The 22654-nt window shown below is 44.2% G+C and overlaps 3 protein-coding genes across 8 annotated transcripts; 2 read left to right on the top strand and 1 right to left on the bottom strand.

Annotated features, from left to right (window-relative positions):
* Positions 1-64: 64 nt before the first annotated feature.
* lipt1 (lipoyltransferase 1) lies at positions 65-15956 on the bottom strand. The gene is made up of 5 exons (XM_005813433.2): positions 15934-15956; positions 11149-11209; positions 1928-2288; positions 1072-1293; positions 65-985 (listed from the first exon to the last, which is right to left on the bottom strand). The coding sequence occupies exons 3-5, from the start codon at positions 2151-2153 to the stop codon at positions 573-575; spliced, it is 861 nt and encodes a 286-aa protein (XP_005813490.2). The 5' UTR covers positions 2154-2288; positions 11149-11209; positions 15934-15956; the 3' UTR covers positions 65-572.
* Positions 5268-12868, top strand: LOC111607627 (transcriptional-regulating factor 1-like). 5 transcript variants are annotated; one of them, XM_023329740.1, is made up of 14 exons: positions 5268-5522; positions 7196-7412; positions 7487-7918; positions 7996-8727; positions 8811-8857; positions 8934-9045; positions 9260-9572; positions 9700-9772; positions 9844-9983; positions 10061-10164; positions 10766-10817; positions 10915-11000; positions 11107-11220; positions 12513-12868. In XM_023329740.1, exons 2-14 carry the CDS (start codon positions 7254-7256, stop codon positions 12546-12548), a joined length of 2400 nt encoding a protein of 799 aa, XP_023185508.1. In that variant the 5' UTR covers positions 5268-5522; positions 7196-7253; the 3' UTR covers positions 12549-12868. The 5 variants fall into 5 exon arrangements, with proteins under 5 accessions (XP_023185508.1, XP_023185509.1, XP_023185507.1 ...); XM_023329741.1 differs by having other exon boundaries at positions 7264-7412; positions 11107-12868; XM_023329739.1 differs by having other exon boundaries at positions 8937-9045; positions 11107-12868.
* Positions 15957-17881: 1925 nt separating the features above from the next.
* LOC102236026 (solute carrier family 22 member 13-like) lies at positions 17882-22637 on the top strand. Of its 2 annotated transcripts, none has more exons than XM_023329769.1 (10): positions 17882-18356; positions 19400-19497; positions 19568-19722; positions 20144-20312; positions 20392-20494; positions 20576-20709; positions 21370-21581; positions 21748-21856; positions 21928-22179; positions 22246-22549. In XM_023329769.1, the coding sequence occupies exons 1-10, from the start codon at positions 18120-18122 to the stop codon at positions 22328-22330; spliced, it is 1554 nt and encodes a 517-aa protein (XP_023185537.1). In that variant the 5' UTR covers positions 17882-18119; the 3' UTR covers positions 22331-22549. The 2 variants fall into 2 exon arrangements, with proteins under 2 accessions (XP_023185537.1, XP_014329768.1); XM_014474282.2 differs by having other exon boundaries at positions 18053-18362; positions 22246-22637.
* The last annotated feature ends 17 nt before the right edge of the window (positions 22638-22654 follow it).

Here is a 22654-nt window from a genome sequence, read left to right as displayed (position 1 = left end):
TTAATTATAACTATATTACATGTTGTTGTACTAAAAATGAGTAAAAATGCCCACATGTAAAAATAGTCTTTATTTTCAAACACATTTAAACTTTGGTTATTAATATTTTTTTATGTAAACAGCAGCCCATAATAAGTCTCATATGAGGTGAGACTAATGTTAGTGTGATAGAAAAAAATACCTAAAGCTCTTCTTGAATTCATTCTTAAGGATACGGAAGAGGATTAGGGCCAAAAAAAGATAGATGGAAAGAATTCTGGGGAACTTTTAGACCAAAGTCAAATTTGGAGAAAAATAAATACATTTTGAGATTAGAGTCAGAATTATGAAATTAAAGTTAGAATTCGGACTTTTTTTTGTTAGTTTTGAGACTTTAATCTAGAATTCTGAGAATAAAACCATAATTTTAAGAATAAAGTGTGTACTCTTTTGTTTTCATCAGCCTGAATCTTCTTCTGTACATATTTGTTATGATTGTATCCTGGTTAAAACAGTTTACTATCCACAGTATGTGGAGCTTGTTGTGTCTGACTGCTGTAATGACAGTAGCAGCCTGCAGGGGGCATCAGTCCTCAGCCCATGGCAGCCACTAGGACGTCACAGAGGTTGTGCAGGCGGCTGTGCAGCGGCCCGCTCTCGCAGCGCAGCAACGCGCTCAGAGCAGCGGCGGCCCTGTGAGGACAGAAGCGTTCTCCCAGCAGAGCCTGGGCCAGCGAGGCGCTGAGCCGTTCAGGAAGCCAGGTGGCTGGTACCTCCACCCGGCAGCTCTCCACCCGCCCGTTCTTCACCTCCAGCTGGAGCTGAGCGCTGCAGCGAGCCGCCGGCCTCTCGTCCCTCAGCTCCAGCTGTGTCTCCACACTGAATTTTGGCGTCTTCCCAAACGTCCACTCCCAGCTGCGTAGCTCCGCCTCCATACTGCCCACACCCGGAAACAGAGCCTCATCTGCTGGGTCGACGCACTGGGACGAAGACGTGAGGCCAAACTCTGCGGGTCAGAGAGGGAGAGTACAGAAAGACGTTAGCCAACCGGACCTCACCGTTTTCACCCAGACAGCGAAGAGCACAGAGCACCTGAGCTGTACTGCTGCACCACAGCCTCCAGCAGCTCCTCCCACTGCAGGGAGGGGGCGTGGTCTGACAGGTTGGCCACAGGTGAGGGGATGCTGGGTGTGGCGTTGCTACGGATACCGGGACAGGAGGGGCGGAGCAGAACGGCAATGGCAGAGCGGTCTGCCGAGTGGAGGAGGGTACAGTGATGGTAGGAGGACTTCCTGCTGAGTCTGGATGCTGTGCCTGGAAACAACATTAATGATAACAATAGTGATCAATCAATCAATTAATCAATCAATCAGGTTCAAGTGTATAGCATATTTCAGCAGCAAGGAAATTCAAATCAAATCATCAAAATACAAAAATAAAAACATCAGTCACCACTTTGAGAAACTAATAAACATTACATTTTGTGAAATGTCATCATCAAAATCATCAATACACATCAAATATATTGATCAATACAGTGATGACAGTTAAAAGCAGCTCTAACCAGCTGGGCTTTTAGTCCAGATTTAAAGGACCTCAGTGTTTCAGCTGTTTTACAGTTTTCCAGAAGTTTGTTCCAGATGTGTGGTGAACAGAAGCTGAATGCTGCTTCTCCACGTTTGGTTCTGGTTCTGCTCTGCATCCAGAACCAGAACCTGGGAGGTCTGGTTGATACAACAGCTGTTGCTGTTGTATCAACATACAACAGCAACAGATCTTTAATGTGTTGTGGTGCTAAACTGACCAGTGATTTTTACTTTAAAGCCGACTTTGAAACCATCTTTATGTGGCTCTGAAGGTTCGGGTCAGAGTTCATCCTGATCTCTAGTTTCCAACTGTAATAACGGAAGCTGTGACTCTGGATCGTCAGCAGGGGGCGCCAGCCTACCTGAGATCTTGTAGTGTCCGTTCAGTAAAATGTCCAGCCTGTCCGTGGCCTGGATGTCCAGCTGCGGCCGGACTCTCCGCAGGGCGTCCGTCACCACCTTCAGGTTCCTCCGCCGGTCGTACGCCTTCTTGGAGGCGAAGAAGGTCAGGTTGAGGTTCCCAAGGTCATGGTAGACTGTCCCGCCGCCGCTGCGTCTCCGGGCCACAGGGACCTGAGCGCTCCTCATGGCCGGCAGGTTGCACTCGGCCCACGGGTTCTGATGGCGGCCGATGACGACGGTGGGCCGGTTCCTCCACAGTAGCAGGACGCTGCGCTGCTGCAGGTCAACGTGGGCGTCGATCCAGTCCTCCAGCGCCAGGTTCTGGAACACATCAGTGGACTGAGACTGGAGGACCAGCCCAGGACTGGACGGGTCCATGAAGAGGCAGCTGGAGCTGCTCCAGGCCCGCTGGACTCCAGCGCTCAGGACACAAAACGTCCCTCTGAGGTGGGACAGCATCGTCCTCCTGGGGTCTAAAGCTTCATTACACCTGGGGCCAGGGGTCAAAGGTCACATACAAGACGCAGTTTATTCACATTTACAGTAGGTAGTGTTATTGTCAGAGTTGGGTAGTAACTCAATTACATTTACTTATGCAACTTTTGAAATAAATTACTTTTGGTAGTATTTTTACTATGTTGTTTTTTTTTCTTTTACTTTAGTAATTTTATTGTGAACTATTTCTCTTACTTGAGTAAAGTTTCTGGATTTTCTCCCCTCTAAATGAAAAACAAACATGTTTTGACCAGAAATTCACCCGACAGACACAGACCTGCAGCTTTGGTTAAAGTTTCATCAGTTTTTATTGAAGATTTGGATCATTTTTCTTTTGCCTCATTTTGTTATGTTTTGTTACTTATATAAAATTATCAACATTTCCACTTAACTTTATATTTTGATCCGTCTGATTATGTAATTTTAAAATATTAAATGATAAAAAATTTGATAAGTTATTCAGTACTTGAGACATTTTTACCATTTTTTACTCTCAATGTTTTGGATGGCAACTTTTTACTTTAACTTGAGTAAAAATATTATAAAGTTTTGCTACTATTACTTGAGTGTAATTTTTGGATACTCTGCCTACCTCTGGTTATTGTTAGACTTTTAAAAATTAGTAAACAAAACATAATCTGGAGTCAAGGTTTATTTTCTCAAAAAAATTTCCATAAATGTAAATTATATTTAAATAAAATTTAATTTTACTTATAGTTAGCATTTTTACACCAAAAAAACGTTTCTATTTATTATTTTTAATGATTAATATTTATTTAATTTGAGGAACCGAGCGGACGCTTGACTAGCCCCGCCCTCTCTGAACACCAACAGCAGCGTTAGCATTAGCTTTAGCATTGTTCTCTTCCAGTTTCTGCAGAGAAACCAACAAAAACACAGTTTTATGAAGGTCACGGCTTAAAACCACACATTAAAATATGGATATAGCTGTAAAAAACCTACTGACCTGACCCAAAGAGACGCTGCTTCTCTACACCAGCGGTGTCCGTTTAGCCCACTAGATACACAACTTCCGTTACACCCTTCAGAATAAAAGCCGAACGCTGATGTGTTTGGAAATCATATAAACATATGAAAATAACTGCATGGTACAGTTTTCCAATAAAACTTCACATGTTTTCTATTTTGGAACAAATAAAAAAAGCAAGTTTATTATTATAAAGAATGTTAATTTCCATAACCTTTTTAACAACATCTTACACTTACCATCTGTGTTTGAAACACTTTAGTGCTTTTCATGTTATTTGACTGATTTACATTTCTTTTAATTTATATAATCATTCATTCTTTACTTTTTCTCTAACCAGACTAAATTTGATGGTGTTGGTTAATTATGTTTTAAGTTTAATTTACATATTTGTGCTTTAATACCTGTTTTTCCTCAGTTTTTAAAAAAATCTTTTACATACATTTGTCATAAAATGTATGTCTAATTTGGTAATCTGTTTATGATTGGGATTGTTTTGTTTCTATATTTAACATCCCTCTTTTTGCAGCTAAAGTATCACTTTAACTTGCTCTTAATATTCTTGTTATGACGGCTGATATTTTAATCGAACCACATTTTCGGATAATTATCATATTTTTCATATTTAATCCGATTAATTGGGTGCTTGTATAAAGCTGTGAATTAAACTCGAGTTGTATCTGTGCTCTTATTCTGAAGTAAAAGGTCATGTTTAATACTAGAGTTTCCGTTTAGTCCGTCCCTGTAATGTTTCCGGAGTTGACATTCTTTTTAACTGGCAAAAGTTCCGCTTGGTGGATTTTTCGTTCATCTGAATTTGTTCTATTAGATTTTGTTCTTAAGTTTTAACATCTGTCTGACTTTAGTGTTGTCATCTCTTTGTAGTATGGATTGATTGACTGATTGGACTACATTACTATAATTTAGGCTTATCTTATACAGGGGAAATAAGTCAGTTTATTATATTTAAATGCCACCATGACCAACACTAATGCTCCAACATAAATAACTGAAGCACATGCTACATAGTGTCTACAAAAAGTATTCACCTTCTTGGGTCTTTTACCCTTTTATTGCATTTACAAATCAATTATGATCAATAAAAACTGACTTTGACCTGAAAAGGTACAAAAATATGCAACATAACACAAATAACTGCCCAAATATCCCCCCTCCTTTAAAATGGCTGACCCAGTTTGGCAGAGGTCCAGTCAACTAGTGCCAGTAGTCTCAGTCTCAGTCTCAACAATAGAGGAATGGAGAGAAGGCAGAAAATACTCCAGCAGTGGTAGATGTAGCAATCCCAATCAATAACAGGTGAAGGTGAAACTCCAGAAATACCAACGGCTGAAAGCAGAAATAGAGAAGTTGTGGAGAGTGGAGGCCTCAGTGGTGCCAGTGGTCAACCTGGAGCGTTAACCCCCGGTCTGAGGGCGTGGCTGCAGCTGATTCCAGGAACAACCACAAAGTCTCGGTTCAGAAAAGTTCAGCTGAGATACTTAGAAGAACCTCAGGTGGAACCGAACAAGATGATGGGCGGAATGTCTAAAGAAAATTAGATTAATGTATTAGAACATGGATCTGATGAGTCCTGTTTGTCAGATTAAATGTACTTTTTGAAAAGAACTATCTTTAAATAGGTATTAAACATACTTTCATTAAATGTTATTTTATTGGTCTGATACTTTAACCTAAAATGTTACGCTTTCATTAACTGTTTTATTAACTCATAAAAGCTTAAAAACATCCGTCTGTGTTGATCTACATAATGTGTTTCACTGAGTGATGTGACTGTAATGTGTATATATATATACATATATGTAGATATGTAGGTGTATATTAGGTTAAATTAGAACTAAACACGTTCCCTTTGAACTGAGTTTTATTTGAGTCTACTCTATTTTTGAGCTGGTTGATCTAAAGTCGTCATCATGAGGAAGAAGCTCAGAGTCTAATGAGTCGACCAGAGAGAGGAAGAACATGTGACCACTTCCTGACAACACGCAAACACACAAAACCAGACTCACACACACTCAGCCGGAGTCGGTGAGTCGGAGTCGGTGATGTTTCAGGTGAGAAATGTTCATTTAAACTACATTATTATGCTAACATCTCTCTGCATATGTTCTACATATTATCATTTTACTGTTAGATTATTATGTGTCAACCTTTAAATGTGTTATATGAACTTTTTAATCGAGATGTTTTATGGTTTCTTTGATGATATCTGAATTTCCAAAGGAGAAGTTATTGAAGACGAGTTCACAGTTTAAGCTGTTTAAAATCTATAAAAACCTTCTTCCTTCAGAAATTCAGACTAAGGTTTTAATCAGTTTCAATCAAGTCCAGTTTTAAAAAATCTAAATGTGCTTGTAAAACTAAGAGGGTTTTAGATAGAATGTAGTTTTCTGTTTTGAAAAGTTGAAATCATTAGTAAGAAGGAAGCTGGGTTTATCATTTCTGGGTGCGAACTCTTAGATGTGTCCTGTTATCACACGTTCACACTTAGTCATACAGATACATGTCGCTTCTGTGTAGTCTGTACATCAGCACCAATAAAAGATCTGCTCCGATAGTCGCTGAAAGGTTAGCATTTCGGCCAGAAATACGGCAGCATTAACAAAACTTAGTCCTAATGTCGTCATTTATCCTCTATATTTAAAAATGATTCCTGAAATGTATTTGATTCTCCTGAACTGAGTCCATAAAAATTACCCAGATCTGTCCACATTGGAGACAACCATAACCCCAATATGCTGAGCAGAGAGTTTACAGGCAGCTGTTGGTACAGCAGGCCTGGATTGAGGCCACAGATCGTCTGGTAGTTGAAGGTCCACATGGCTGGAGTTCAAGAGTGAAACTGTGTGGTGGTTCTAGGGTTCTGGTGATCAGGGCCGTGTAGAGACAGAGCGAAAGTCAGTAGGCGTACCCAGATGTAGGCCGGGGTTTACTGGAGGCGTCGAGGCTGATCTGGCAGCCGGGATGTGGTGGAGGATCGGCTGAAGTTCCTCGGACTTCAACTGATCCTCACCACCGAGTGCTTCAGTGGTGACCTTGGAGGGACTCGAGTCTTAGCAGGACCCTACCGTTGTGGAGAAACTTTCCTGACCCAGTTAGGACCCAGTTACTGCAAGGTGCCCCAGACCTGTGGCTGAACAAGAAGCTCAGATCATCACTCCTCCACTTCCGTGCTTACCAGCTCACCAGATGTGTCTAATGACATGAAACGTTGCTCTGCGCTTTGTGGTCAAACATCTTGTCTTTGGTCTCTTCTACTCAAACAACATTGTTCAAGAAACCTTTTTTTTTCTTTTTTTCCTTTTTTTTCTCCGAAGAGTTTTTGCGGCGCTAGTGGCTCGTACTTTTTGTACAGTAGGCAACAGGAAGGAGGGTGAGGAGAGGGGGGAAGACATGCGGTAAAGGTCGTCGGGACCAGGAGTCGAACCCGCAACGTCCGCGTCGAGGACTAAGGCCTCCAAATGTGGGGCATGCTAACCCCCTGAGCCACCACAGCAATCCCCTTCAAGAAACCTTTTTGATCAGTCAGACTCAGTGTTAGACCCAGTTCACCACTAATGGTATCGGAGGAAAGAAAAGGTCTGAATCATTTTTGAAACTTGAACTGAGCAAAGACCTGCTGCTCTACCTCAGCCTTTCAATGAATGTTTTTCTAATTGACAGGTCAGGAACATTTTGGGTTTGTTGTGATTGAAAGTGTTTTCCTCTGTAATCTGTCTCTTTACAGGTGATGCTGTCCAGATAAAACATCACCTGCTGCACATAAACCATGTTTCTATCCATCCATGTGCTCAGGATCCACAGCAGTGTGTGTGTATGAAGACATGTCTGACTTGTGGACATTCCCGGCAGCGTCTCCTCCTCCCATCGTCCACCAGTCGCACTCCCTCCCTCCTTTCTCCACCTCCTTATTCAGGAACCATGGAAACCTTTCTCCTGCCAAGGTTCCTGCTTAGTTCATCAAACAGATTTAATATTTCTAAAGTTTTGCTTGTTTCTAAACATCTGTTTTTTCCAGGTGTCCTCGCCTCACATATATCCGCCCCAGAATACGTCCCCTCACATGTGTCAGGTAACCTCGCCGAACCTCAGACTGCAGACCCAGACTTCCTCCTTTCAGTTCCCCCAGTCCCAGATGACCTCCACTCACCTCACACAGCCGCAGGTCGCCTCCCCGCACCTTTCACCGCAGATGGAGGTATCCCCGTCCCACCTCTTCTATCAGCCCCAGATGACCCCTGCTCACCTCCATTCAGCCCAGGTCAACTCCTCCTACCACTCCCCTCTCCTCCACAGCCCTCAGGTTAGCTCCCCTCACCTCACTCCCCAACCTCAGCTCTTCCTGTACAACCAGAACCCGGACCCAGAGTTGGACTACACCGACTGGAACAAGTGTGAGGCGTCCTCTGATCTGTCATGTTATCTCAATGGGAGCACGTTCTCCTACCAGGTAAGAATCATAATCCTGATAACCCAGCAGAACCAGCAGAGAGTCTAACAGTTCCCTGATCTGATAATCTGTTCCAGGACCAGTCACCCTCCCAGTACCAGTACAGCACCAGTGAGACACCCCACACGGATGAGGTGGAGCAAACAGCTAAAGCCTATAACACTCCATCGATTCATGCCGGTGGCATGTTTGATCACAGCAACCCAGCAGGTCAGGCCCCGCCCACCTGGGACTCCATGTCCCCCACCCTGTCCCAGGTCCAGTGTCCTCCTCTGGGCTCATCCTCTGCAGCCGATGCCATGGGCAGATGGAGCTCCATTGAGATGAGCTCTTCCCCTGCTGAGGATTTCCCCAACAACCAGTTCTACCATGAGGGTTACCATGGAAACAACACCCAGCAGCCCTTCTGTAGCCCAACAACCCCAGGTCCAAGTCCTCACTACCCTCCAACGCCGGCCGTCTCCAGTCCAGGTCCTCAGATGCGGACAGGTTGTCCCAAACAAACGTCCAACCAGCTGAGCAGGGACCCCGCCGCCGCGCTTTCTCCCAGCGACCCCAGCAGCTACTTCCCGTCCTCCGACAGCACCCATCCCCACCAGAGAACCCAGCACCTCCTGCCGGGGCAGAGCGAAGCGGAGGAGGCCGCCGGCAGCCTTGAGACCAGCTTCTCCCCTCTGGACAGAGGTCCAGTCTGCAGTGGTTCTGGTCCAACCTCTGGCCTATCTGCGGGACGGAGCTGTAAGGATGAGTGTAGAGGAGGAAGAAGAGGGTCTAGAAAAGGGGCTGAAAGCCAACCAGACTGGAACTGGGTTCGTCTTGATGCTGTTTAGCTGAAAATGAAACAATCCGACACTTTGAGATGTCTAAGTTGTGTTTTCTCTGCTGGTTCCAGGGGAAGCAGCTGCAGCCTTTAAGAGCCACTGGGGTTCTGGACTCCAGGTAGTCTGGTCGTTATTAGCTGGCGATCATCAGCGATGTCTGAGATGGAGATGGTTTCATGTTGTGTTTCTGGAAGCAGGTGCCGGCTGCTGTGCACGGTGTGTAACCGCGACTTTAAGAGTCTCCCAGCATTAAACGGACACATGCGCTCCCACAGCGGCTTCAGATCGCCGACACGCCTGAAAAAGGTCCGCACTATGCCTCACTGGTTCTGATTGACAAAAGATGTCAGAAATGCTTATTAAAACATAGTTTAGATGTTCACACTTTTGTTCCAAAAGGTAATTTGTGGAAATGCTTAGATTTATAAAGAAAGCCTGCCCTCTAGTGGCCAGAATAAAGAGCAGTTTAAAAAGTTTAGGCTGAACATCATTTTGACATTTCTGTCCTTGCTGTCTTTAGGACACCTCTTCTCCCACTCAAAGCCCAGTGTCCATCGTGATGCCCGTTTCAGTCCCGGTCCAAACCAGAGGAATGTCCGGGCAGAAGAAAGGCGTCATGCCCACCCCAGCCAGCGGGGGCGCTGTGCTCTACCGCAGCATAATGCATCTGAAGGAGCAGGAAGAGTCTGGATCTAAGGGCAGCCGGGTTCAGATGGCTGATCTGGGTCACTACACCCCTCCCCCGATGCTCCGCCCCGACAGGCCTGGGACGGGGCTGTACCGCTCAATCACCACCAGGAGGCAGCAGAGAGCAGACATCATGCAGCTGCACAGTAAGTCCTGAAAAAAACTGAGAAACGAGACTGAGTGGGCGACATGTTGGGTTACAGCTGCAGCATGTGAGTTTTATAAAAATATGTTCATAAAACTGCAGCTTTAACACGAGTCTCTGATTGACAGTTTTAGGTGACCCTGTTCCTATGGCAACCGCCTGTCCTCCACCAGAGCCCATAGCAACAGGAGGCATCAAGCCGTACGTGTTCGACTTCTGAAGTCAGTTTTTAGGAATAACGTCCCTTACTAACTGTGAGCTGTTAATCTCAGGCGGATCAACTTTGGGAAGAGCTTCCAGGCCGAGATCCCGTCTTTACGGGACAGAAAATATGCCTGGGCCGACTCCCATAATGCACTGCTGCTGTGGACGCCGTATGACGAGATGGAGTGCCCCGTGGATCAGCAGAGAGGTCAGAGAAATAAAAACAGCTACAGAACGTTCTTAATTTGGAAATGAATTGAAAACGTTCTTGTTCTGTTGTTGCAGTGGAGGCTCTGCTGATGATGGCCCGGTCCAGTGTGGTACCAGGAGCCCGGGCCCAACCAGAACACGCCCTGCAGCTGCTGGCACAGTGCAAAGGAGACTTCCTGGTAAAACATGATCATAAAGCAGTTTTCAGAAGGAATTTATTAATATGAGGAGAATCATCAACTGGAATGGTTTTATTATCTGAAGAGGCCTTATGGGTCCCATAGAGTTAGAAAACCTTCATCAATAATCCAAAGAGACTGAAACCATAAGAAACAGGAGGGAAAAAACAAATACACCAAACCAGGCACACAAACAGATGGAAATATTAACGTAAAAAGAGCCAAAATACATCCCAGGCTCTCAAAACAGAAATAAATTCAGTGAAAATGTGAAAAAAAAAACAATACAGACGTAGAAATATCCACACAGATAAAACAACCAAACCCAAAACTGAACAAAAATCAGAACAAAAGAATAAAATGCAACAGTACTGAATCTCACCTCAAGGACACAAAAAAAGAGTAAAAACCAGTAAAAACCCCCCAAAGAGACAAAAACTTCATCAAAAACAGTACAAATATGTTTTCAACTTCTAGAATAATTATCTATAGTAAGAAAAAATAGAGATGGGAATGTTTTCCAGTTTAAGTGGTGGTTTGTTGGTGTGTTTTTATTTTGTTTCTTCTGTTTGATCTAATCGTAATCTGTTCTCTCTGTCAGCTGACGGTGGAGAAGATGTTATCAGAACCAAAGACCTTCCCCAACCAGACCGGTCAGTTGGTACCTGTTGATCAGAACCAAGCAGTAATGTCTGATTGAACCCAGAAATACAGCAGGTAGATGTTGCATTAACATCTCGTGTGCTGCAGGTGTTCAGTGGAGCGCCGCTGAGAAGAAGCTGCTGGTTAAATCCCTGCAGATCCACCATAAAGACTTCAGCAGCGTCCAGAAAGTGGTGAGTTTGGGTCTCGGTCCGGTTCTGATCCAATATGAACCAATTAACATGTGTATGCAGATATGTCTGATTATATGACATATGTGACCCGTTTTGTGTGCTTTAGGTTCGGTCCAAGTCCCTGTCAGAGTGTGTGGAGTATTATTACCTCTGGAAGAAGAAGCTGAGTCTGGGAGTGAAGACCCCGAATGGGCTGACCGTCAGTCTGCCTGAAGGAAATGTAAGAAACAGAAAGTTTGACCTGATTGACAGTAGAAACATTTACAACAGGAAGAACAAGTACAATGGCTGCTGAGAGGAAGCTAGCTACGATGTGGCTAAGCTAACCGAGAACCAAGGTTGGGTCTTCCACTTGATGCTGTAGTTTACATCTATAAAACAGTAGAAAGACGTTTGAAGTACCAACCACTCGGTCTTTCCTTCAACATTGTCTAGTCTCGACTCGTCAGGACTTCCATAGTTTTAGCTTTGAAATGCAACAATTGTCCTACTTGGTTTTAACGTTTGACTCAAAACCTTCCCAGCTTTTGACTTGCAGCTGGTTTGTGTTGGTCTCAGAGCGAAGGCAGGAACTCCAGGTTTGACTTGTTCTTACATCAACAACCATTGGACCTTGATGTCTTCAAACTGGATTCCTTGTCTTGGTTCTCATTAGTTTGAGTTTGGAACCTGACTCTTGTGACCTGACAGTGAACTTTGACTAGGCCCTGGGTCTTTGGGATCCTGCCCAGCAAACTGACCTTAACTTTTTGACTCTGGCCAGTTGACCTGACTTTGAACTTGGTGGCTTCTTGTGGCATCTGACTTTGGTAATTAAGACTTTTATGGGAGAAATTACCCCATGTTACACCTCAGAAATGTTCTGAATGTCTTATGTGTTCCTCATTTTCTGTTTCTAGAAGATTAAAGAGTCTTTTTTGAGCCATCCACTCAAACATTTGGAGAGAATCTAGTCTTACTGTTGTGTCAGAAACATTTTAGATGGAGTTTGAGTTCCCATTAAGTTGATTGGTGCAGCGTTTCAGGTCAGTGAACATAAATGAAACTAGAGGGCTGAGCAAATGAAAACCACTGAAACCAAATTCCTGTTATCACTCCACATAGACTCGTAACTGAAAACACACAACGTCGAACACACACAGGATGCCCACTTCCTGTCAGCGCTGACAGGCTTTTGAACAAACTGTTACATGACATTTCAAGTAGCCAGCAACTTTCTGAATGCGTGGTCACACCTCAGTTGACTTTATTTCCATTACGCTCATTTAGGTTTCTCCAGCAGCTGCGTTCTGCCGTCACACTCATGTTTCCAGAAAACTTCAAGAATGTGACTTGGCGTTTAGTCTGTCATTAGCAGCTTTTGTAAATGAAGTTGAAAAAGAGACAAGTTAGTTACAGAAGGAGACTGAGTGGTTGGAGAGCTTTTTACCGATTTAACAAAAGAATAAATCAAGATTATGTTAATATCTGCAACCACTTCTTTTTCTCTTATTTTTGTTTATCTTTCTTCAGGGTCAAAAAACGTCAAAATCCCAGAAAGCCTCATGAAGCCAGAGAGCATCAGCCTCTCGGGGAACACACTACTTAACAACACAAACCCACACATGTAGATTAAAAAAACAGAAAACATGGAAGCCATTTTCTTCCGGGTTTGTTGGTTAATTGTAGTTCGTTTAGGGTAATGTGACAATGTTTGAAATGATGACGTCTGTATTTATCCATGAAACTGTTTAAATGTGCAAAGCTGCTTCACCCTGAAGCCTTAGTCTCCTGTCAATGTATGTAGGAGCGGATCTATGTGATCTATTTCTACACAGCACTGGACTTTCCTGTTGTGACAATTTAATAAAGCAGCCAAATGTGAACAAGCTTCTGACTTAAACTTATTATTTTCTTCCATAATCTTCTGAACTTTCCTTGGTTTCTTCCTCAAGGCCCTGAGGATAAAAATAGCTGTTCTTGTTCCTGCCTGAGTGAAAAATGAGAGAAAAGTATTTCACTGTCTGACTGGTACAGTCATACAGTACAAACAGAAATCTAAACTCAAACCAGGAAGGTTCTGAGTTGATGCTAAAGTTTTAGTTCCTGGTCAAAGTTCAAGTCAAAAAGGAGTCAAAGGTCAAAAAAATCCAGGACAAAAAAAACAAGATTAAGATAAAGATGTAATTCATGGTTATCCCATCCTATCAGAAGATCCAGGTGATTAATTAATCACATTTTAATGAGAAACCAAACAAATAAAATAAGCAGCATTTTCAATTCAAAATCCCTTTTTACTGGTAAGTTATTGGATACTTTGTAGTTTTGAATCCGTCGTTCATCAGAGCAAAGTTCATGATCATTCATGGACGCCCACATTAGCATTAGCAACATGTTTAGCATTGAAATGCTATTTTAGGCTTGAATAGTTTTGCTGATAAGCTAACTTCCTTTAGCACAACAATAATCCAATCAGATCAACTTAGAAGCAGAAATTAACCCCCAGTGGACAGAGAAAGACAACTTTGTTGTCCATCATAGTTGTTAGTGGATGTAGCTTGTGCGTCAGATTTATGGGTGTACCAGAAACGCATGAAGAGAAAGGTTCCAGCTTGGGATTTTTGTATGTAGCAAAGAAAAATACAATTTATTGCTTTAAGATCAATATAATTAATTAAATGAAATGAACTCTTTAAAGTCCTGTCTGTAATTAATTAATAAGATTTGAATAAATTGGAGGCAACACTGTGAATTTACTCAAACATTCCTCTTCTTTGAGTGACATCATGAAAAAAATCAAAAGAATCAGCCAAGATGTTCATCAATCATATAGAAGAACAAACGTCATGGAAACCAAAGCCGTGAAAACGCTGGCTGAAAACGAGAAACAACTTCTGTACCGACCTGGGCTGAACGGAAGAAGCCATGACAGCATGAACAGTAATCTGTGCTGTAAGGTGTTTATGGATGGTGCAGTTTATGAATGATGATACATAAATGTATCTGGGGAAGATCCAGAATCAAGTGAAGACCAAGAAGATCCAGTTGAGGTTGAAATCACTGGATCCTGTTTCACATCAGAACTGAAACTAACAAGTGCGAGAAAAACTGTTCTCTTCAACGACAGTCATCTATTTTTAGGAGGCTTTCAGTTTACTTTCCAGAAAAGAAAACATTCACAGTTTAGAGGAATGGCTTCATGTCTTTGTTGGTTTTCAGGGTTTTAGTAATTTTTCTTCAAAGCAAACAACCTGCTGAACATCTGAGTTCCTCTGATTTCCCCAAACTCTCCACATTCCTCTGTAATCTGATGTTTTCCCGTGTTTCCTGAGTCTGCGGGGAGCTTCAGGCTACTCATAAAGTTTGACTCCTCCTCGTTTCAAAGGTCCTTCAGCCGTAAAACAGGAGCAGGAGGTTAAAGGAGAGGAGAGAGGGATGGGAGCGGAGGAGCAGGAGGAGGCCGCAGCTCCTCTGGAGGGGAAGAAGCAACAGAAAACATCCAAAGACGTTTATTTCTGCGTCCTTCCAGATAAATATGAACCGCTGATAGAGGAGGGAGAGGAGGAAGGTGAGGAAGAGGACAAGAGGTGGAGGAGGAAGGAGGAGAAGAAGAGAAAGAGGAAGAAGAGGTGTAAGAAGTGTCGGAAGGTAAGATGACCTTTGACCTGGTTGGACATTCTTCTGTCACTTTTCTGTTCAATAAGGATTCTCAGCATTAATATAAAAATATATCAATGAAAATAAAAAATGTTTTTTTGTGAAGTATAGTCAAAGTTTTACCTGGAAATACTAAAACATGTGAAAGAACAAGAACATAGATGTGTCATATATGAATATGAAACATTTATTAAAAGTAAACTTCAGATTTTTCTGCTTGTTGACATTCCAGCAGTCTTTTAGCTGCAGCTGTTAAACATTGACTCTGCTTTGTAGTGCTGACCTTTGACCCCACCTCCCTGAGCAGATAACCAGAGAGTCTCAATCACTGAGAGAGAGATAACATTGTAAGGAAACGTCCAGGTCCAGACCCAGAGGACGGCGTCCAGATGGACATTTTGTCCCGTTCTGTTGATCCAGTGGACAGTTTATCACCATAAAACCTTATTTTTAGACGCAGTACCGGAAGAGGCCGCTAGGTGTCACTATAATCCTCCATATTTGTTTATCTGTGAGCTGGTGGAGGCCAGTGGAGTCACCTGTCATGTTTGTGGACTGTGGGAAGAACCAACCGGACCACGGTGACGACCTGCAGGCGCTGAAAGCTGAACTGGAGACCAGAACCGTTTTCCCACCAGTCCTACTGGTCTCACTGGTTCTGGTTGGTGTGAGAGTGGTCTTCACTTCCTCTCTCCTTTCCCTCCTTCCTCTTTCCAGAGGAAACATAGAAATACCATCGCTATAAAATATGATCGCTTCTGGATCTGAAATCTCCAGACAGATTCTGTTGTTGGTTTGATCTTCGGTTTAAAAGTTCAAACTGGAAACCAGAGAGGCTTCAGCTGGGGCTGGACGACACGACTGAAAACTGTACCATGACATGAGCGTTTCATATCAGTGTATTGATAATTACTGATTAGTTTCTTTGTGGTGTTGCATTTCCTGTTTTATTAAAAGTTTTCAGTTTTAAGCAGTTTTGAGGAACAATGGCAAAACATTAAACTGCTGCTGTGCAAGTTACTCAGCAGGTTGTTGCTAGGTAACCACCAATTACTCAGCAGGTTGTTGCTAGGTAACCACTAGCTTTAGGTAGTCGTGAGAGTTTGAGCAGCTACGGTCTTCCCTCTGCCTACATCTCCCAGAATGCTGTGCGGTTCTGGGTGAGAGTTCAGTGAATATTTCATGTACTGAATATTCTATCAGTTGTAATATCTGCTGATACTGATCATGTATCTATTGTGATATATACTGATTTATTGTCCAGTCGTAGTTTCAGCATGAAGAAAGATCCACTAACCTTCTTCTTCTTCTTCTGTGGTGCAGAACATCTGTAAAGCCCTGCGGTACAGCTGGCGCATCCTGCTGGCCGGCGTGCAGAGCATGGCGTCCGCCTACTCCACGCCGCTCTCTGCCATGCCCACCGTGGTGATGGAGATGAGGCGACCTGGAGACAGCATGGCATGATGGGACATCTGGAGTTTACTGTGGACTTTTCTGTGTTTTATGGTTATATATGAACTGATGCTGAGGAAATGTTTACTGATGTGTTGAATAAAGTCATGATGTTGAACCTGCTCCCTCTCTGATGACTCTGAGCTGCTTTATCCTTTGTTAACCCAACAGACAGATAATCTTCTCTTTCCTTCCCTTTACATCACTTCCTCGTTTCACGACCCAGTTTTAGACTTCCTCCAAACCTTCTTTCATTTCATTTCCTCGCTCTGTGCTCTTCTCTCTTTCAACCTCATCCTTTTTCACTCTCTTTATCTTTTTAAATCTCACTTCTTGGTCTTTGGTTTATTTATCCTCAAAAAGGAACTTTAATATAACTTCTCTTTTCTTCAGTCGTATTTTAAGCTCTTCGTTCCTTTACTTTCTTCCTCCAACTCTAACTCGATCTGTATTTCCTAACATCCTCATTTCCAGGCAATGGTCAAGTCTTCCTCTTGTCTTGTATGATGAATTTTTAGCATCTTCTGTCTTTGTAAACCCAACCTTAGCAATCACTGGCAAATAAACATGAGCACTCAATGTCTGGATGAACTTGGATTTACTCAGGATGCGGATCAGTTTGGGGATGTTCATGATCCAACAGGTTGTGTTTGGACATTGATCTTCATCATAGCACATCCTATCAGGGGCAACTGGGAAACAATGAGGAGATCTATAGAGACAAAAAGAAATTAGAAAAATAAAAACATCAGTTTGTTGAGTTATGATATAAAAGCATAAAGAAAAAATGCTGTTATGCTGCATGAATTTGATAAATAAAAGTTGTTCTCATGGGAGCTGGAAATGAAGTGTTAGATTAACATTTCTTCAGTGTTGGACTAAACTTAATGGCTCCATTTCAGCTCTATATTGGTCCCACAGCATGATGCTGCCACCACCATGTTGCATTGTGTGATATGAATGTGTTCACACTGAATTATATTGTTTGTATCAGAGAAATAAAATGGAGACCAGATACAGGAACCAAATGTGTTATATTGCCTGTTTGGTCACTAGATGGCGCTGTAGGCTCATGTAACTGAGCATAGAGGTTGGTCTAAATACTGCTGCTGTGTATTTTGGACTCATTAGGTTTTGTGCACTAATTATCTTGTTGGAGAAGAATAAACTGGTTAATCTGCAATCCAAGAAAACCAGTGAGACTCACTGTTACAATAAGTACATTAGCCGCCTAGCATGTGATAACAAAGCAGCTATACTCATCACTTTAATCCCACAACACTACTTTGTCTGCAAACTGTGGTTCTTGAATTTCTTTTATTGGTATAATGTGATATTCTAATTTTAAACGCCGTGTTTTCATTAGCTGTAAGTGGAAAATCATCATAATTAGTAGAAATAAAGGTTTTCAAACATGCATCTGGGTGTAATTAATCTATCTAATGTGCTTCACTTTCTGATAAAGTTCCTAATAATAAATAATATTCTAATTTATTGAATAGATCTGTAATGGAGTTAACAGTTGAGTGTTAGTGCCCTCAAATTTGATAGGGCAATTTTGACAGATAACATTATATTCAAAGTGAGTCTATATATTTAATTAGTCACCTGTATTGGCTATAAGTTTGCATTTTAGTGAATAATTGAATAAATTGTCTATTTTATAAAATATATATATATTAAAACTCTTATTTTTGGTATATTTAACTAATGATTTAATTATGTCTTTATTTAATTTTGTCCTTGTTGGCCCTCCATACCTCTGATCTCCTGATCTTCCCTGCAGGGCGCAGCCCCGACCACCAGGTGGCGGTGTTGCACACAGCGCTCCGCTGCTGGACCATAAGCGGGAAAGAAGGCTGGCCGTGAATCCGACCCGCCTGCTGGGCTCAGTAACTGTCCCCGCAGTGACAGCAGCAGCTGCTCACAGAACCGCTCAGCAGCAACATGAGCAGCTCCTGAAACTTCTCCCAACTCCGACCAGAACCAGCCGGGCCTGACCCGGACCTGACCCGGACCGGTCCAGCCGCCATGTCCCCGCTCCAGCTGTCCGTCTACTGGCGGCTCGCCCTCCTCTTCTTTTTCACGCCTTTCCTCTTCTTTCTAGACATTTTTACAGCCGCTATCGCTGACAGAACTTGTCGCCATAACAACGGTACGGAAGCGTCGTCGTGGCTCGGAACGGTCCCACCCAGCGCAGACAACAACCAATCACAGTACGGGGAAGTTTCGGAGCTGAGCGCTGATTGGAGGACGGATAAATCGGAGGTATTTGTGAGTTAGCAACTTCTGTTTTTCTGATAACATTTACACTTTAAACACGTGTTTATGTCCACGCAGTTACTGTTACTGTTTTATTTTATTAAAGAAAACTCTTAAATACTTCCCTTTTATTACTTACTTGCACAAACAACGTAGCTATCTTTCTTTTTGACATGAGGGAGTTTCGTCGGCTCCTTCAGTGGGGGGATTAATTTATCACACATGTGGATTGCATAACTGATGGTGTCCACTCTGTTAATGTGCAACATGCGGCTGTAGATCAGCTGGTTACAGTCAGACCTGAACATTTTGGATCCTGCTGTTCCTGACAGTTGGCAGGAGGCTGCGGACCCACACGTGGGCCGTCCCGGGTCATCTGCGGGTCATGTGTGGGCCAATGCTGTGCTTCTAGGAACTCTAAGCAGCTCTATTACAGCTCAGTTTAGAGCCTCTGTAACTTTACACACTACCTTTTATTGTAAAATCATGATTGTCATCCAAATATACAGCTGTGATATATAATATAAAACAGATTTAGCATCTGGTTCATACCAGTGAGATACTATTTAAAAGAAAATGACTGATTACTAGAAGCAAACTATTATTTCCTGCTGGTTTGATCTGCTCAGCACCATTGCTGATGTCATTTCCTGTTAAATATTTCACTCCAACACCACCAGGGTTTCAGCTGATGCTTTCAGAACCTTTTCCACAGTTTGTTGACCCTTATGGGGCTCCGTACTGTCAAAAAGTGGAAACCCTTCTGGTGGCAACCATGGCTGGTGTCCATCTACCTTCCAATGTGTATTAAGGATTTCTTTTCGTCGCCGTTTTAGAATTGTAGTTTGTTTGTAGTTTTATCAATGGCAGCAGAGGAAGTGAACGAAGCTGTTCGGTCGGTGTCGGTAAACTTCAAAATACTGAGCAGTTAAAGTCAGACCTAGAGGAACGTTTAAGGCGTTTTCATGGACAAACATCAGCTTTTTTCCTTTGACTTCATCAGTCACTATCAGTAATGTGTCTGTGTCTTCTGAATGTTCACGTGTCAGTCAGTGTGCGGTTGGACAGACTGGCTGTCTTATGGTCAGACGGCCTACATGGTGGGACTGCTGCTCGGATCCCTGGTGGGCGGAGCTATTTCAGACAGGTACACACTCACACACATGCACACCTGTAGGAGGTGGAGCTTTGCTGACCCGGTCGGGTTTCCTCTGCAGGTACGGGAAGCGCCCGGTGCTGCTAGCGTGCGCCTGCGTCCAGGCCTTCTGCGGCCTGGTGCCCGCCGTGTTTCCTCAGCCGCTCCTCTTCCTCGCCATCCGCTGCCTGACAGCCGTTTGCTGCTGCTGCATCAACATCTGCGCCTTCAGCCTCGGTAACGACCATCACTCTGCAGCATCCTCTTCTCAGACGGTTCAGTGGTTATTCAGTGAAGAAGTTCTGGTTCATTTACAGAATGAAAAGAAAAGAGACATTACTTAGATCAGTCGCTCCAATTGATGGATATTTAGTAGATGGGAATTAGCACAGACTCCAAATCATGCGACCAACCTCCTTCCACACCATGCAGGACAGAAACTCTTTATGCGTTCTCTACCTTTGGATGTGACTAACAGCTGCTGTCTTCAGATGTTGAAGCTCTGCTGGGTTTATGTGATCAGAACAGTTTTTGCTGCAGCAGTCAGTAAGGCATGGATCTGAGTGGACTCACTAATAGCTGACTGAGCCCTGCTGACCGGGCCGACTCCTCTGGATCCACATGTTGCTTCATTCCCTGCTGTGTGTTTGTCTGGCAGCGGTGGAGTGGACCCTGCCGGCCGCTCGGCTTTGGCCGCCGGCCTTCCTGCCGTTCTGCTTCAGCCTGGGGACGATGGGCGGAGCCCCGCTGGCCTGGCTGAGCCCCAGCTGGACGTACCTGCACCTGCTGCTGGCCCTGCCGCAGATCGTCTGCCTGCCGCTCTACCTGTACGCCCGCCTGCGCCGCGCGTCCGTCCGGCCCGCTCAGCAGGAACTCTCTCATGGTTTCTTTTCCCCTCGTCTGCAGAGCCATCCCAGAATCTCCTCGCTGGCTGTTGTTACGGAGGAGAAAGGATGTTCTGGAGGGTTACCGTAGCAACAGCCCTGCAGATCAAAAGTGTTTGGACCTGGTAAAACTATCTGGTGGTAAAACATGAGCCTCCTGACATGTTTCTGCGTCTGTAAGGCTGAGTCCCTGTGTTCCCGTCCAGCTGCTGGACTCGGCCTGGTCCGACCTGCACAAAGCCACTGAAGCTCAGACGGCCAGAGGCCACGCCCCCAGTGACATCACACAGCTGAGGCACCCGACTATCCTCCTGCGGCTGTTCATCATGAGCTACCTGAGGTACTGCACACACCAACTTCCAACAGGCACACAGGAAGTTTGGTTTAATAACGTTTCATAAGGTAATGAGTAATTAGGATTATATCATCTGTGAACTTTGACTCCTCGTCTAAACATCTCAGAACCACATCAAACAACAACTCCTTCCCAGATCCGCTCCCATTGGCTGCCTTCATGCCACAATTCAGTTACATAACTGAGCTGTTATCATTAACTGGTACTTGGAGGTGGAGAGGAACCGGAGCCACAGAACTGAGACAAACTGAGACAAGACAGAAAGTCCAAACCCGCTGAAAGAAGTCGATAGGCCAAGTCACATGTCCAAACTGCAGCTGGGTTCCTTCATTCTGCAGATTACTGGGGTTTAGTTGGAAAAACAGACACACTTGTTATTCTGAAATATGATCGATATGAACACTGACGTACGCCGTCATAAAAAGTGACCACTGCACCGTTGTGTCTGGCGAACCTCCACCTGGAGTCGCCTCAGCAACAACTTTTATTGTTGTTGCATCCTGTGTTCAAAATCTGGTGCTCTGTGCTGCTGTTCGTTGCTCCCTCTAAGTCTTGGCCCAGTTCAGGCTCCTTTACCATTTCAGCCAGGCCGTCTGGATCGATGGGTTTAGTGTGACAAGCATTAACTCCAGTTTATTTTCTCAGCGCTGCCACGGCCCTGACCTACTATGGGATTTGCCTGAACATCGGCTCATTTGGCGTTGGCGTTTACGCCGCCCAGTTCTTCTCCGGCCTTTCGGAGGCTCCCTGTCTGCTGGTCCCGTTGATCCGGATCGGGCGCCGGCTGATCTCCATGTTGGCCCTGTTCTTGAGCGGAACCGCCTGTTTGGTATCATTACTGCTGTCCAGATACGACGGTGAGAGGGTCGCCCTTTCTGACCTGAAGCCATGCAAACATTTTAGTCAGTGTTTGGACTTGTATCTGGTTAGCATCTGTGTTTACCTTGAGGTTACAGAACTAGAACTGGTTTGGCTTCTGGACGGGTTACTGGTCCAGTATCACAGATGTTTCCTGTCATGCAGGAACGCCGGCGCTGGTCATGAGTCTGGCTCTGCTGGGGAAACTCTGCATCCTGGCTGCCACCTTCATCTCTGTCCTGTACTGCATCGAGTTGTTTCCCACGGGGGTCAGGTACTGAGACAGAACCGTCACTGGGTCAGTGTTAGCTTCAAACAGGCTAACAGGTGGCTGCTCTCATCCAGACAGCTCTGCATCTCCCTGGTCAACCTTTCGTACCGGCTCGGCTGCCTGGTCACCACCTTCGTCCCGCCCAGCCCCTCCGGAGCGATCTCATTGGCCGCCATGATCGTGTACAGCAGCGGAGCAATCGTGGGCTGCGGCCTGTGCCTGCTGCTGCCAGAGACCAGCGGGGTGCCGCTTCCCGACTCCTTGGAGGACTGCAACAGGCAGCCCAAGAACCAGCCTGCCAGCATGGGCGCCCTCTGGAGGCCATGGTGAGAACAGCTTCAGTTTTAAAGAAACGGTGGCGGGTTTGGACTCAGCTGTTATTTGTTGAACAGGAAGCCGGTGAGCAGCCGGCCCAGGACGGAGCTGGTCCTGCCAGAGAAAGTCGACATCCAGACACCGAACACGCCGTTTCTTTAGCCGCAGCGATAAACCTTCATACGACCAAAGAGACGAAACACAGCAGAACTCCAAAGGTCCATTTGGGTTCTGCTTTGGACTGGACTGCGGTTCTGACGGTTCGGTTCTTAGAGGAGTGAAAGGAAGAACTGTTAGTTTTTATTTGTTTGTTTTTTATGCATTTTGTTGTTTTTAAACACTGAAAATAAATTGATATGAAAAAAGTTTCCTGGAAATCAACTTTAAAAAGGTGAAACGAACAAAAGCAGTCAGACAGCGCCCCCAACTGGCCAAAACATAAAACTAGGTTGAACTGTCTGAGCTCTGATTCTTTAAAATAATATC

Source organism: Xiphophorus maculatus, chromosome 24 (assembly GCF_002775205.1).
Source record: "Xiphophorus maculatus strain JP 163 A chromosome 24, X_maculatus-5.0-male, whole genome shotgun sequence".
NCBI lineage: Eukaryota > Metazoa > Chordata > Actinopteri > Cyprinodontiformes > Poeciliidae > Xiphophorus > Xiphophorus maculatus.
This window is presented reverse-complemented; position numbering and strand designations above follow the sequence as displayed.